Genomic DNA, 15462 nt, shown 5'->3' with positions numbered 1-15462 from the left:
ATAGATAGCCCAGTGTGATTACTTTACTTTTTCAGTTGCAATTTCACTGTATTAGTATAGATTTCTAATGTAATCATGTCTAAATAGTGCAGATATAAGATACTGTTATGAATACCTTAAAACCCCAAGCACTATATACAATTTTATATATATCCACTATTAATTTCAAGAACCATGGTTCTTTGTGTCAGTGATAGATACAGATTAACTCGAATAATTATGTACCAATAATCTTTCAACCTCAGGTTTTTCTTTTTCCCTTATTTGTTCTCACCAACCTTTATGTTGTGTATTGAACCTATAACAGAAAATGAGACACTAAGATTTATAAAACTAAAATAACAGATGTTGTAAAACTAAGCTAAAATATTTAACCATATTAGGAATATAGTATATTTACTGACACTGAACAGCAGCAAGAAAAAAAATGATATTTGAAATAAAAATTACATGATCTACTTAGTGGAAGTTGATAATATTAATGAAATAAATCCAATTAACCTGGTTATTTGGAAATAAGACACTTCTCTTTTGTGAGCAAGTTTAAAGCGACCCCAGTGGTGCTGTAGGAAGACACATTTTTATATTTGTGGTGCTTAATAAGTTGGCAAATTAGAATTTCTAATGAAATTTTCATGCTTAAAGTTTGCAGATGAAGTGAACAGCTGTGCCTGAGATATACAAATCAAAGTTTCTATCATGAACATCTAATATCCTTCAATTTTACCAGATTAATGTGAATCTCAGTTTTAGTGCTGTTAGAAGGCTCCACTTCATTGTAAATCTTGCTCCTGGTTACTGAATTGGAGTAAAGAATTCTAAGTATGTCTCTTGTAAAAGACAATATTTTAGAAAATCTACTAAACTAACCAAAGATGCTTTTGTGCTCATTTTTTTTTGTTTCCTAAGACATTAGGAAGTCCAGAGTTTACATTTCTGTTCCACAGTTGACATGTCAGGCACAAGGACAGTCATATATTTAAAACACAATAAAGATATGAGGCCACAATAAATGTGCTTAATCTTGTCAACCATAACAAAACACACACACACACACACACACACACGCACACAATGTAAAGTTAACTATTTCTGTTAACACCTTTTATTATTTATAAGGCATATGATGAATATTAAACTAATTTTTTGTATTAAATTCTTTTATTGGTACATTGTAGGTACACAACACAATTACATTTCTCATTGGGAATTGTACCTTTACATAATGCATCCTGGTTTTTACTTTTTACCCATTCCTAGCCCTCCCTTCACACCCTCCATCCTTTCCTATTTACAAAGACTTTACTTCCATTTTTTTCCATTTCTCATCATTTTTCCTTTCCCTTCTTTCCTTTCTCCTGCCCCTCCCACTACCCCTACCCCTTTGGACCTTTTCTTCCTAGTTTGCATTGTCTATTATTCATTCTAATCATTGGTACATTTTAGGTATACAATATAATGACATTCATCATTGGTTGGAAATTTGCACCTTTACATAGTCTCTCTTGGTTCTTATTTTTCACCCTTGCCCAGCCCTCCCTTCAACCCCTCCAGTCCTCCCTATTTACAAAGGTTTTGTTCCTATTTTTCCATTTTCTCATATTAATCCCATTCCCTTCTATCCTTTCCCCTAGCCCTCCCACTTCCTTCCCCTTTGCCCCTTTTCTTCCTATTTCACATGAACTATTATACATTTAGTCTTTATTTACACTTTCAGTTTCTCACACCAGAGAAACTATTCGGTATTTACACATGTGTGTCTTATTTATTTCACTTAAGAGTATTCCCTCAATGGGCATCCACTTAGCTATAAATGTCTCTAATTTCTCATTTTTTATGGCTGAGTAGTACTCCATTTTATTAAAAAACCACATTTTCTTTATCCAGTCTCCAGTTGATGGGCATTTGGGCCGTTTCCAAGTTTTAGCTATTACAAACTGTGCTGCTATGAACATGGGTACACATATATCACTGTGGTATGATACTTTTAATTTTGGGGGGAAGATCCCCAGCAGTGGAATAGCAGGGTCAAATGGGACTTCCAGTCCTAGTCCTTTGAGGTATCTCCATACTGATTTCCACAGTGCTTGCACCAGTCTACACTCCCACCAGCAGTGGAGCAGGGTTCCTCTTTCCCCACAGCCCTGCCAGCATTTGTTATTGGTGGATTTCATGATAGCAGCCATTCTTTCTGGAGTGAAGTGGAATCTCAGCGTTGTTTTCATTGGCATCTCTTGAATGACCAATGATGTTGAGCATTTTTTCATGTATTTATTTGCTATTTCTACTTCTTTGTCTGAGAAATGTCTGTTCATTTCAGATGCCCATTTTTGGATTTGGTCTTTAAATTTGGGAGGTCTGATTTTTTTAAGTTCTTTATAAACTAGAGATAGTAGACCTTTGTCTGAGGAAGAGCAGGTGAAGATTTTTTCCCACATTGTGGGTTGTCTCGTCACACTGCTGGTGGTTTCTCTTGCTGTGCAGAAGCTTTTTAATAAGAAGAGATCCCATTTGTTGATTGTTTGTGCTAGTACATGGGCACCTGAGGTTTTGTTCATAAAATCTTTTCCTACATCGATATCTTCAAGGGTTCTACCTAACCTCTGTTCCAACTGGTTCAGAGTTTCTATTTTAATATTTAGATCTTTAATCCATTTTGATTTCAGGTGAGTGCATGGTGAGAGATATAGGTCTAGTTTTACTCTTTGGCAAGTTGAAGCCCAATTTTTGCAGCACCATTTATTAAAGAGGCTATCTTTCCTCCAGTGAGGGTGTTTGGCTCCTTTATCAAAGGTGAGATGGCTGAGTGTGTCTGGCGTTGTTTCTGCATCTTCTAATCTGTTCCATTGGTCCTCAAGTCTGTTTCTTTGCCAATACCATGCTGGTTTTATCACAGTAGCTTTGTAGTATAGTTGCAGGTTGGGGATTGTGATACCCCCTGCCATGTCTCTGTTACCTAGAATTGCTTTTGCTATTCTGGGTCTCTTCTTGCTCCAAATGAATTTTTGGATTGTTTTCTTGAGGTCTATGAAGTATGCTGTTGGGATCTCAATTGGAATTGCATTAAATCTATGTAGCAGTTTTGGAAGTATGGCCATTTTCACTATATTAATCCTTCCTACCCAGGAGCAGGGGATGTCTGTCCATTTTCTGATATCATCTTCAATCTCTCTTTTTGGAATTCCATAGTTTTCGAGAAGAGGTCTTTGATTTCTTTCGTTAGGATGATTCCTAGGTATTTCAGATTTTTGGATGCTATTGTGAAAGGAATTATTTGCCCTATTTCTCTCTCAGTGAGTCTGTCATTGGTGTAGAGGAAAGCTATTGATTTTTGTGTGTTGACCTTGTAACCAGCTACTTGACTGAATTTGGTTATTAAGTCTAGAAGACTTTTGGTGGAGTTCTTGGGGTCTTCTATATACAGTATCATGTCATCTGCAAATAATGACACTTTGACTTCTTCATTACCTATCTTTATTCCTTTTATTTCTTTCTCTTGTCTAATTGCCATGGCTAATGTTTCCAGAACTATATTGAACAAGAGTGGTGATAGTGGACATCCTTGTCTTGTTCCTGATTTGAGTGTGTAGGATTTCAGTTTCTGACCATTTAGTATGATATTGGCTGTTGGTTTTTCATAGATGGCTTCTATCAGTTTGAGGTAGAGACCATCTATTCCAATTTTTTGTAGGGTTTTTATCATAAATGCATGTTGAATTTTGTCAAATGCTTTTTCTGCATCTATGGAGATAATCATATGGTTTTTGTCCTTGGCTCTATTGATACAGTGTATTACATTGATTGATTTTCATATATTGAACCATCCCAGCATCCCTGGGATGAATCCCACTTGATCAGGGTGTGTGATCTTCTTGATGATCTTCTGCATTCTGTTTGACATTATCTTATTAAGGATTTTTGCATCTATGTTCATTAGTGAGATTGGCCTATGGTTCTCTTTTTCAGTTGGGTCTTTCTCTGCTTTGGAGATCAAGGTGATGCTTGCTTCCAGGAATGAATTTGGGAGTATTGCTTCCCTTTCAACTTCATTGAAGAGTTTAAACAGTAGTGGCAGCAGTTTCTCTCTAAATGTCTTGTAGAATTCAGCAGTGAAGCCATCAGGGCCCGGGCTTTTCTTAGTTGATAAGTTTTTAATTACATTTTCAATTTCATTGGTTGATATTGGGTTGTTCAGAATTTTTAGGTCTTCTTCGTTCAACTTTGGTAATTCGTATGTATCTAGGAATCTGTCCATTTCTTCTGTGTTGTGCATTTTATTGGGGTATAGGTTCTGGAAGTAGGTATTGATGATCCTCTGGATTTCTGCTGGGTCTGTTGTCATTTCACCCTTTTCATTCCTAATTGCATGGATTTGGGCCTTTTCTTTCCTTTTTCTGACAAGGTTGGCTAAGGGTTTGTCAATTTTGTTGATTCTTTCAAAGAACCAACTCTTGGGTTCATTGATTTTTTGTATCGTTTTCTTAGTCTCCGTTGCATTGATTTCTCCTCTGATCTTTATAATTTCCTCCCTTGTATGAGCTTTGGGGTTGTCCTGTTCTTCTTTTTCTAGAAGCTTGAGGTTCAGCATCAGGTTGTTTAATTGGGCTCGCTCTGTTTTCCTAACATGCATATTCACTGCTATGAATTTCCCTTGTAAGACTGCTTTCATTGTGTCCCATAGATTCCGATATGTTGTATTGTCATTGTCGTTTAATTGAAGGAACTGTCTGATTTCTTCTTTAATTTCCTCTGTGACCCACTGGTTATTCAGGAGTGTGTTGTTCAATTTCCATGTGTTTATGAAATTTCTTGAGTTTCTTTTGCTATGGATCTCCAATTTCATCGCACTATGGTCTGATAATATACATGGGATAACTTCAATTCCTTTGCACTTACTTAAACATGTTCTATGTGTATGTGGTCTATTTTGGAGAATGACCCATGTGCAGCTGAGAAGAATGTGTATTCTGATTTTGTGGGGTGGAAGACTCTGTAAACATCTGTTAAGTTCATTTGTTGAAGAGTTCAATTGAGTTCTAGTATTTCATTACTTATTTTTAGTCTAGTTGATCTATCTATTTGTGACAGTGGGGTGTTGAGGTCTCCCATTACAATTGTATTCGTGCATATATGACTTTTCATGTCCATTAGTATTTGTTTTATATAGTTGGGTGCACTAGCATTTGGTGCATAGATATTTATGATTGTCATCTCTTCCTCTTGAATTCTTCCCTTTACAAGGATGTAATGTCCTTCTTCGTCTCTCTTAATCAGTGTTGGTTTGAAATCTACTTGATCTGCCAAGAGGATAGCTACTCCTGCTTTTTTGGGGGTTCCTGTTGCATGCAGTATTGTTTTCCACCCTTTAACTTTCAGTCTATGAGTTTCCTTTTGAATTAAGTGTGTTTCTTGTACGCAACATATTGTTGGATTTTGCTTCTTGACCCATTCTGCCAGTCTATTTCTTTTGATTGGTGAATTGAGACCATTACTGTTGATGGTTATAACTGAAACACATTGACTTGTCATTGCCATGACTTTTTCTTTTTGTTGGGTTCTCCCCCTTTCCATTTAATTTCTTGTCATGCCAGATGGGTTCATTCTGCTTTGCTTCCTGGGGTTGTGATCCTCAATGTCTGTTCCTAGGATATTGTGTAAAATTCTTTGGAGTGCTGGTTTGGTATTCACGAAGTTCCTAAGGTGCTCTTTGTCATGAAAGTATCTTATTTCTCCACCCATTTTGAAAGATAGTTTTGCAGGGTACATCATTCTGGGTTGGAGGCTGTTTTCTTTTAGGGCTTGAAATACTTCACTCCAAGCTCTTCTTGCCTTGATGGTTTGTGTTGAGAAGTCTGTTGTGATTCTGATGGGCTTTCCTTTGTATGTGATTTGTTTCTTTTCTGTGAGTGCTTGGAGAACTTTGTTCTTCTGTTGTGTTTCTGGAGTCTTAACAATTATAAGCCTGTGTGTAGATTTTTTTTAATCAAGGCTATTTGGAGTCCTATATGACTCACTTATCTGTATGTCAAGCTCTTTTCCCCTGCTTGGGAAGTTTTCTGCCATTATTTCTGTGAAGAGGTTTTTGATGTCATCTCTACTCTCTCCTGTTTCTTCATTGAGCCCAATCAGTCTTATGTTATTCTTCTTTGCATCATCTAGCAGCTGCTGGATTGATTTCTCATGTTCCCTTATAATTTTGAAGCAATTTTTCTTCCCCTGGTCACTAATTGCAATCTTATCTTCTATATCTGAAATTCTGTCCTCATATTGGCTCATTCTGCTGTGTAGACTTTCAATGGAGTTTTTCATGTCCTGGAAATATATTTGCATCTGTTTTATGGATTCCATTTGTTTCCTATGTTGGGATTCCATCATGTTCCTGAGCTCCTCTCTAGATTTATTAATCATGTCTTGCACTAGGGGCACAATTTCTCCTGTTATCTGAGAAATTATTTCTGATTTCATTTTTTCCAGATCCTCTTTTGTTGCCAGTTCAGTGGGTCCAGGTGGTTGAGTATCAGAGTGTTCCATCTCATTTCCCTTTGGGGTTGCTGTAGGTGATCTGGAAGTCTGGTTTTGAGACTTATTTATGTGTTTTCTCATTTTGACTGGGGCGGGGGGCTGTTAGTGCCTGCATGGATTACCTCCTCTGAGCTGGGTGAGGTGGGACAGGGGCCACGAGCAGCAGTAGGGATGGTGACCCAAAAGCCCTTTCCTGTGGGCTGGGAGCAACCAGAGGGATCATGGCCAGGGAACCCCTTTCTCTGCACCAGGAGCAGTAGGATGGTGGCTCAGAAGCCCCTTCCTCTGGGCCAGGAGCAGTGGGACAGAAAGTTGCCCAAAAGCCCTTACCTCTGGGCTGGGAGCAGCAGGAGGGATGGTGACCAGGAAGCCACTTCCTCTGGACCAGGAGCAGTGGGATGACGGCTCAGAAGCCCCTACCTTTGGGCCAGGAACAGTGGGACTCAGTACTTTGGTCTGGTGGTCTGGTGTTCTCTGCGTCTTTGTATTGTGGAATCAGGTGGCTGCCTGTCTGCAGCGGGGTGATTCGGCATGTGTTCTGCGCTACTGGGGACCTCGGTAAGGTGTGAGCAGAACTGCCTGTCTGCAGCAGGTTGATTTGGCCTGTTCTGTGCAACTCAGGACCTCGGTAGGGCATGGGCAGACCTGCCTGTCTGCAGTGAGGTGATTAGCAGTCTTCCACACAACTCAGGACCTTGGTAGGGTGTGCACAGACCTGCCTGTCTGCAATGGGCTGATTTGACATGTGTTCCACGTGACTGGGGACCTTGGTAAGGTATGGGCAGACCTGCCTCAATTTTAATACAAGAAAATTATTAGACATGTAATGTATATTAGAAAAATAAATGATCTAGAATCAATAAGTGAACTTCTACACTGAGAAACAGAAAAGACCAAAGCAAATTAAATTCAAAGTCAGCAGAAAAAATTAAAATAAATTACAGCAGAAATCAATAAAATTGAAACTAGGAAATCAATAGAGAACTTGACAAAATCAATGGAGATTCTTGGAAAAATCAATAAAATTCATGAGCACTAGGTTAAGCAAACTAAGAAAAAATAAAAACAAAAATTAGTAATATTAAAAAGGAAACAGAGGACATCAGTATATATCTGCTGGATATTGAAAAGATAGTAAAATAATGCTATGAAAATATATATCTCCACAAATCTGATATTGTAAATTAAACATAGCAGTTCTTTGAAAGACATTATCTGCTAGTGCTTGCACAAGAAGAAACAGACAATGTGTATGAAACTATTAATTCTGGAATTGTTTTCTTGGAATTTGGGGGGTCTTGCATGTAGAAGATCATGTCATCTGCAATAATGATAATTTGACTTCTTCCTTTTATATATGCATTCCTTTTCTTTCTTTCTCTTGCCTGATTGCTCTGGCTACTGTTTTGAGTACTACATTGAAAAGAAGTGGTGAGGCGTCCGCAGACCTGCCTGTCTGCAGCGGGCTGATTTAGCGTGTTGCACCCTACTCGTGACCTTGGCATGGCATCCGCAGACCTGCCTGTCTAAAGGAAAAGAGGGAAAGGAAAAACTATGAGAAAAGAAAGAAAAAAAAGAAGGAAAAAAAATGGAAATGAAATCTATGTAAATAGGGAAGGGCAGAGGGGGTGAAGGGCACACAGGTAATGGGGAAATAAGAACCGAGATATATCATGTACAGGTACAAACACCCAGTGATAAATGTAAATGAATTGTATACCTAAAATGTACCAATAAAAGAACTAAAAAAAAAAGAAGTGGTGATAGTGGACATCCTTGTTTTAAAGGGGATCCTCTCAAGTTTTTTTTTCCTCATTTAATAAGATGTGGGCCTTTGATTTGTCATAAATGGCTTTTATCAGATTCATATAAGGTACTTCTTTACCTATTTTCTTGAGGGTTTTTATCATAAATCATTGTTGGATTTTGTCAAAAGCTTTTTTCTGCATCTGTTGATGTGATTATGTGGTTTCCATCCCAATGTCTATTTATGTGGCATATTACTTTTAATGATTGATGTATGCTGAACCATCCTCACAACTCTGAGATGAACATACTGGATCATTATGCATAATCCATTTCATGATTTGTAGTGTTCTATTTGCCAACAGCTTATTAAGGATTATTCATCTATGACTACAGGGATTGACCTGTCATTTTGTTTTATGGTTGGGTCTTTGGTTTTGAGATCAGAGTGATGCTGGCCTCTGGCACTTCACTGAGGAGCTTTAAGAGCACTGGTGTTAGAGCCTCCTTAAAGGTCTTGTAGAATTCAGCAGTGAATCCATTAGGTCCTGGGCTTTTCTTAGTTGATTGTTTTTTTTTAATTACTGCTTTAATTTCATTGCTTACTATTGGTTTGTTTAGAATTTTTATCTCTTGGGTTAGTTTTGGTAATTCATATGAGCCAAGGGATATACACATCTTCAAAATTTTCCAATTTGTTGTTTTCATAGTTGTGATTATTTTCTGAATTGTCATTGTATCCATTGTGGTTTCACCTTTTTCATTTCTAATTACATTGATTTGGGTCTTTTACCTCTTTTTTTGGTAAGTTTGGCTAACAGCTTATCGATTTAGTTTATTTTTTCAAAGAATCAGCTCTTCAATTTGTTGATTCTTTGTATTGTTTTAGCCTCAACTTCATTAACTTCTGCCCTGATCTTTATAATTTTCCACTTTAAACTAGGCTTGGGTTTGGATTGTTGTTGTTTTTCAACTATCATGAGGTTCATCAAAGGTTATTTTTTCTAGCTAACTCTGTTTTTATATTGTGAACACTGACTGCATTGTACTTGCAAATAAATTACAAGACTTAGAAATGTTTGTCTTCTAGTACAAGATGAAGAAACAGAGCATTGGATAAGAGCACAGCTGTGTCCTGACATCTTTTCCTTTTTTACAAATGACACTCTCTTTTTTATATTCCTGTTCTCTATAACCCTACTTATCCATTCATAATTTTCAACTTTTTCCCTGGTAATTTTTGTCAACCTAATGTAATAAAGTCCTTGCTTGCATTTGATTAATTATTGTCCACAGAAGTATCTTACTGTTCTTTCAGTCTTAATAGAAAAAGCAAAAGTTAAGTTTATTACAGTTGGGATATTGATGTCTAGCAAAGAAAGGGAAGCCTTAGAGAATAGTACTCTGTAGGATGGTTATGAATTACATCATACTGTCTTAAAATATTCCCCTGAGAATGTAGAGAGGGGCATTTTTCATTACTGTTATATGAAGAGGCTACTATGAAAAAAGGGTGGGGATACTTCATGTTAATACATGGACTTTAAATTTGAGAGGTCTGATCTTTTTAAGTTCTTTATAGATTTGAGATAGTAGACCTTTGTCTGAGGAAAAGCAGGTGAGGATTTTTTCCCACATTGTGGGCTGTCTCGTCACACTGCTGGTGGTTTCTCTTGCTGTACAGAAGCTTTTAAATAAGAAGATATCCCACTTGTTGACAGTTTGTGCTAAGTCACGGGCAACTGAGGTTTTTTTCATAAAATCTTTTCCTACACCGATGTCTTCAAGAGTTCTACCTAACCTCTGTTCCAACTGGTTCAGAGTTTCTATTTTAATATTTAGATCTTTAACCCATTTTGATTTTAGTTTAGTGCATGGTGAGAGATACAGGTCTAGTTTTAATCCTTGGCAAGTTGAAACCCAATTTTTGCAGCACCATTTATTAAAGAGGCTATCTTTCCTCCAGTGAGGGTGTTTGGCTCCTTTATCAAAGATGAGATGGCTGAGTGTGTCTGGCGTTGTTTCTGCATCATCTAATCTGTTCCACTGGTCCTCAGGTCTGTTTCCTTACCAGTACCAAGCTGTTTTTATCACAGTAGCTTTGCAGTATAGTTGCAGGTTGGGGATTGTGATACCCTCTGCCATGTCTCTGTTACCTAGAATTGTGCTTTTGCTATTCTGAGTCTCTTCATGTTCCAAATGAATTTTTGGATTGTTTTCTCGAGGTCTATGAAATATGCTGCTGGGATCTCAATTGGAATTGCATTGAATCTATATAGCAGTTTTGGAAGTATGGCCATTTTCATTATATTAATCCTTCCTACCCAGGAGCAGGGGATGTCTGTCCATTTTCTGATATCATCTTCAATCTCTCTTTTCAGAGTGCTATAGTTTTCAGAGAAGAGGTCTTTGATTTCTTTTGTTAGGTTGATTCCTAGGTATTTCAGTTTTTTGGATGCTATTGTGAAAGGAATTATTTGCCCTATTTCTCTCTCTGTGAGTCTGTTGTTTGTGTAGAGGAAAGCTATTGATCTTTGTGTGTTGACCTTGTAACCAGCTACTTGACTGAATAGGGTTATTAGGTCTAGAAGACTTCTGGTGGAGTTCTTGAGGTCTTCTATATAGAGTATCATGTCATCTGCAAATAATGACAATTTGACTTCATTTCTTATTTTTATTCCTTTTATTTCTTTCTCTTGTCTAATTGCTATGGCTAATGTTTCCGAAACCATATGGAACAAGAGTGGTAATAGTGGACATCCTTGAACTTAAAAAGACCAGACCTCCCAAATTTAAAGACCCAGTCCAAAAATGGGCATCTGAAATGAACAGATATTTCTCAGACAAAGAAGTAGAAATAGCAAATAAATACATGAAAATATGTTCAACATCATTGGTTATTAGAGAGATGCAAATGAAAACAACACTGAGATTCCACTTCACTCCAGAAAGAATGGCTGCTATCATGAAATTAACCAATAACAAATGCTGGCAGGGCTGTGGGGAAAGAGGAACCTTGCTCCACTGCTGGTAGGAGTGTAGACTGGTGCAAGCACTGTGGAAATCAGTATGGAGATACCTCAAAGAACTAGGACTGGAAGTCCCATTTGACCCCGCTATTTCACTGCTGGGGATCTTCCCCAAAGAATTGAAAGAATCATACCACAGTGATATATGTGCACTCATGTTCATAGCACCACAGTTTGTGATAGCTGAAACTTGGAAACAGCCCAAATGCCCATCAGCTGGAGACTGGATAAAGAAAATGTGTTTCTTTTAATAAATGGAGTACTACTCAGCCATAAAAAATGAGAAATTAGAGACATTTATAGCTAAGTGGATGAACATTGAGGTGATACTCTTAAGTGGAATAAATAGGACACACATGTATAAATACTAAATAGTTTCTCTAGTATGAGAAACTGAAAGTGTAAATAAGGACTAAAATATATAATAGGTAATGTGAAATAGGAAGAAAAGGGGCAAATGGGAAGGAAGTAGGAGTGGTAGGGGAAAGGAAAGAAGGGAATGGAATTAATATGAGAAAATGGAAAAATAGGAACAAAATCTTTGTAAATAGGGAGGAATGGAGAGGTGTAAGGGAGGGCTGGACAAGGGTGAAAAATAAGAACCAAGAGAGACTATGTAAAGGTGCAAATTTCCAATGATGAATGTCATTATATTGTATACCTAAAATGTACCAATTATTAGAATGAATAATAGACAATGCAAACTAGGAAGAAAAGGTCCAAAGGGGTAGGGGTAGTGGGAGGGGCAGGGGAAAGGAAAGAAGGGAAAGGAAAAATGATGAGAAATGGAAAAAATGGAAATAAAGTCTTTGTAAATAGGGAAGGGTGGAGGGTGTGAAGGGAGGGCTAGGAATGAGGCAAAAATAAGAACCAAGATGCATCATGTAAAGGTACAAGTTCCCAATGAGAAATGTAATTGTGTTGTATACCTACAATGTACCAATAAAAGAATTTAAGAAAAAAAATACATGGACTCTTCTAACAGGTAAGTGACAATTTATTTCTATTTTTCAGATAGAAAGGCATTATCAAAAATCATCTAGCATAATTTTCAAATTTAATTCCATAGGTCTCATGAATACACTATTCTCACTTATTCTGAAAAAGAACAGAAAAAAAGAACAACCCCAAGTCTGCTTTATGAGATTTCTACCACTATAGAAAATAACTGAGTATGAACAACTGTTAGAGGGAAAAGTAACCTTTGCATCTCAAATTGCATTTTACAAGCACCAGGCTTTTGAATGCCATTATTCCAATGGAATGTGGGAAATGAGGGATGGATGCACTATTCCTTTAGAATTACTGCAAAGTATTAGATTACAGAGTATAGAAAAGCTTATTCATGCTTTTGAATTAAGTAACTGGGCAGGAGAATTCCTCATTATGTGCTGTGGATACCATACCTATTTAAAACCAGAGAAAGGGTAATGGAGATTTTGACTATGACAAAGCTTCTGTTGAATAGAAAACTTTTCATCTCCTATTGATAATTTTGAATAGAATATTGTGTATTGCACAACAAAATTTACTACTGCTTGCTTCTTAAATTGTATCATTGGAGAATAATTTGTAGTTGACACACTTCTGAAACTTATTTTGAAATGTTTTCTTACTGTTGTTCAGAGCAAACATGAATCATTTTATAGTATAGACCCTATATAGTGAAAGTGATAAGCAATGTGGCATGTATGGATGAAGAGAGTTCAAGAAAATACTTGGGTAATTTCCCTTTTCTTCAGTATTTGTCCTTGCCCAGAGTTCTTCTACATATCATCTTATCTACCCTTATTTCTCCACAGTGCTCCCGTTCCCTTCCAAATTTTATAGAGAGCAATAACAGAATATTAATTATATGACATTTGGAGCAACCAGGTATATAAAGTATAGACAATGGTATTGAATTCTCTGGTGACTTTGGAATCTCATGCCAGGGAAATGGTTAGAGCCTCCCCTGACCAAATAGCAGGAATCATGGTATTCAGTTGCATGAAGAAAGGGACCTGGGGCATGCTTATGATATCACTCGAAAGAGGATAAGGCAAGGGAGACAATACATTAGCTTTCCCACAGAGAATGGCTCCTTTATGCCCTGATGTAGAGTAAGGGCAGGGACTCTGCACAGATAGAGTATGAGTCAGAGAGGGCTGCATGGAGTAGCAGCGAGTGCTCAGGAGCAGTCGTGCTTCTTCTCATGGTGGCCTCTGCGATGTGAAAAGAAAGCAAGGATGGGGCCACCTGATACTGCTCCACCTGCATGCATCTTCCACACTCTGCTTCCAGCACTTCTGCTACCCCCATCAACACATCTTCTCTTTCTCATTTGTTTTACAAACATAGAATTAAAACAAGGGCCCCTGTATGTGTTTATATTTTAAAATGAAGAGAATAAGATTGAATCGTATCTCTTGATTTTACATTAGTTAAAGGGGCAAATTTATCATAATATGTGATGCTGAAAACGGTTGTATCCAAGACTTTTGCAGGAAAGCATCACATCCATAACCTTATTTCAGTCTCATAATACACAAAATTGAGTGATCATTAACAATTGATGATTAATGGTGACCTATAAGAAACTGTAGATAGAATGCACCAGTGAATAACATTATCATTGTTTTAAATATTGCATAATCTCACAGAGCACCAAAAATTTTTTTTTTAAATATTCTAAAAGTCTCAGCACAACTGAAAGCAATCCATTATCTTTTGCAGATGAGTCTTTTCCCATTTTTACCTTCTCATTCATGAAGCCATGAAGCTGAACAATAATGTGACTGAGTTCATTCTACTTGGGTTGACACAAGATCCGGTTAGGAAGAAAATAGTTTTCATCATTTTTTTGCTTTTCTATCTGGGGACACTGATGGGTAACTTGCTGATTATTACCATCATCAAGACCAGTCAGGCACTTGGGAGTCCAATGTACTTCTTCCTTTTCTACTTATCCCTATCAGACACCTGCTTCTCCACTTCCATCGCCCCTAGAATGATTGTGGACACACTTGCGGAGCAGGCCACTATTACTTTCAGTGAGTGCATGATCCAAGTCTTTTCAGCCCATTTCTTTGGCTGCCTGGAGATCTTCATCCTGATCCTCATGGCTGTGGACCACTACGTGGCCATCTGGAAGCCCCTGTACTACCCGACCATTGTGAACTGCAGGGTTTGTGGAGTGTTGATGGCCGTGGCCTGGGTGGGATCCTGCGTGCACTCCTTAGCTCAGATTTTCCTGTCCTTGAGTCTGCCTTACTGTGGACCCAATGTGGTTGATCACTATTTCTGTGACCTGGAGCCCCTGTTGCAACTTGCCTGTGCGGACACCTATGTGGTCAACTTGCTCCTGGTGTTCAACAGTGGGGCCCTTTGTACTGTAGGCTTTGTCTTGCTGATGTTCAACTATGTTGTCATTTTGCATTCTCTCAGAAACCACAGCACTGAAGGGAGGAGAAAAGCCCTCTCCACCTGCATCTCCCACATCATCCTGGTCCTCTTGTTCTTTGTACGTTGCATATTTATTTACACACTCCCTGCCACCACCTTCCCCATGGATAAGATGATAGGTGTGGTTTACATGATTGGAACACCTTTGTTCAACCCTCTGATTTACACACTGAGGAATGCAGAAGTGAAAAACGCCATGAGCAAGTTGTGGAGCAAGAAACTGATCTCAGATGATGTGAGATGAAAGGAATTTGGCAAACTTTCTTCATAGTTTTCAGATTGACCTAGAAGTCAAGAGAAAGTACTATTTTCTTACAGTGGATTTAATCTAGCACCACCTGGAGCTATGAGTGTTAGGTTTTATTGGAAAAGAGATATTATGAACATATACACTGGTTCATTTGTTTTGATTTCATGCTAAGAAGAACTAATATGACCTAAAAACATATATGTAAGGACAGCTGCCTTAAATGTTGTTCACTATGTCTATCTTGCTCATGTGCCTATTGTCAATGGTGATTTTTTTCTAGTTTATTTCTCTGCACTTTTAATGTTGATTCCTGTTGTTCTCTGCTTTGCTGTGGATGTCCTTCTGTAAGCTCATGCACACTGACACACACACACACACACACACACACACAGCAGTTTTACTTTCTGGCAATACTTCTTTGTGAGACACTTCTGATCATGTGGCTTCACCCAGTTGTTTTTCCTGACTTTC

The 15462-nt window shown here is 37.8% G+C and overlaps 1 protein-coding gene across 1 annotated transcript; it reads left to right on the top strand.

The window, feature by feature from the left end:
- The first annotated feature begins 14052 nt into the window (after positions 1–14052).
- Positions 14053–14985, top strand: LOC101721873 (olfactory receptor 4C16). The gene has a single exon (XM_004874065.2). It carries the CDS (start codon positions 14053–14055, stop codon positions 14983–14985), a length of 933 nt encoding a protein of 310 aa, XP_004874122.2.
- The last annotated feature ends 477 nt before the right edge of the window (positions 14986–15462 follow it).

This window comes from Heterocephalus glaber, unplaced genomic scaffold, assembly GCF_053883595.1.
Source record: "Heterocephalus glaber isolate CG9 unplaced genomic scaffold, H.glaber_assembly_v1.0 deba00000896, whole genome shotgun sequence".
Lineage (NCBI taxonomy): Eukaryota > Metazoa > Chordata > Mammalia > Rodentia > Bathyergidae > Heterocephalus > Heterocephalus glaber.
The sequence above is the reverse complement of the archived record's forward strand: the minus strand, read 5'-3'. Positions and strand labels throughout refer to the sequence as shown.

What these genes read in the sequence shown, in the direction of transcription:
- LOC101721873 (XM_004874065.2), top strand. Translation starts at nt 14,053, where the DNA reads ATGAAGCTGAACAATAATGTGACTGAGTTCATTCTACTTGGGTTGACA.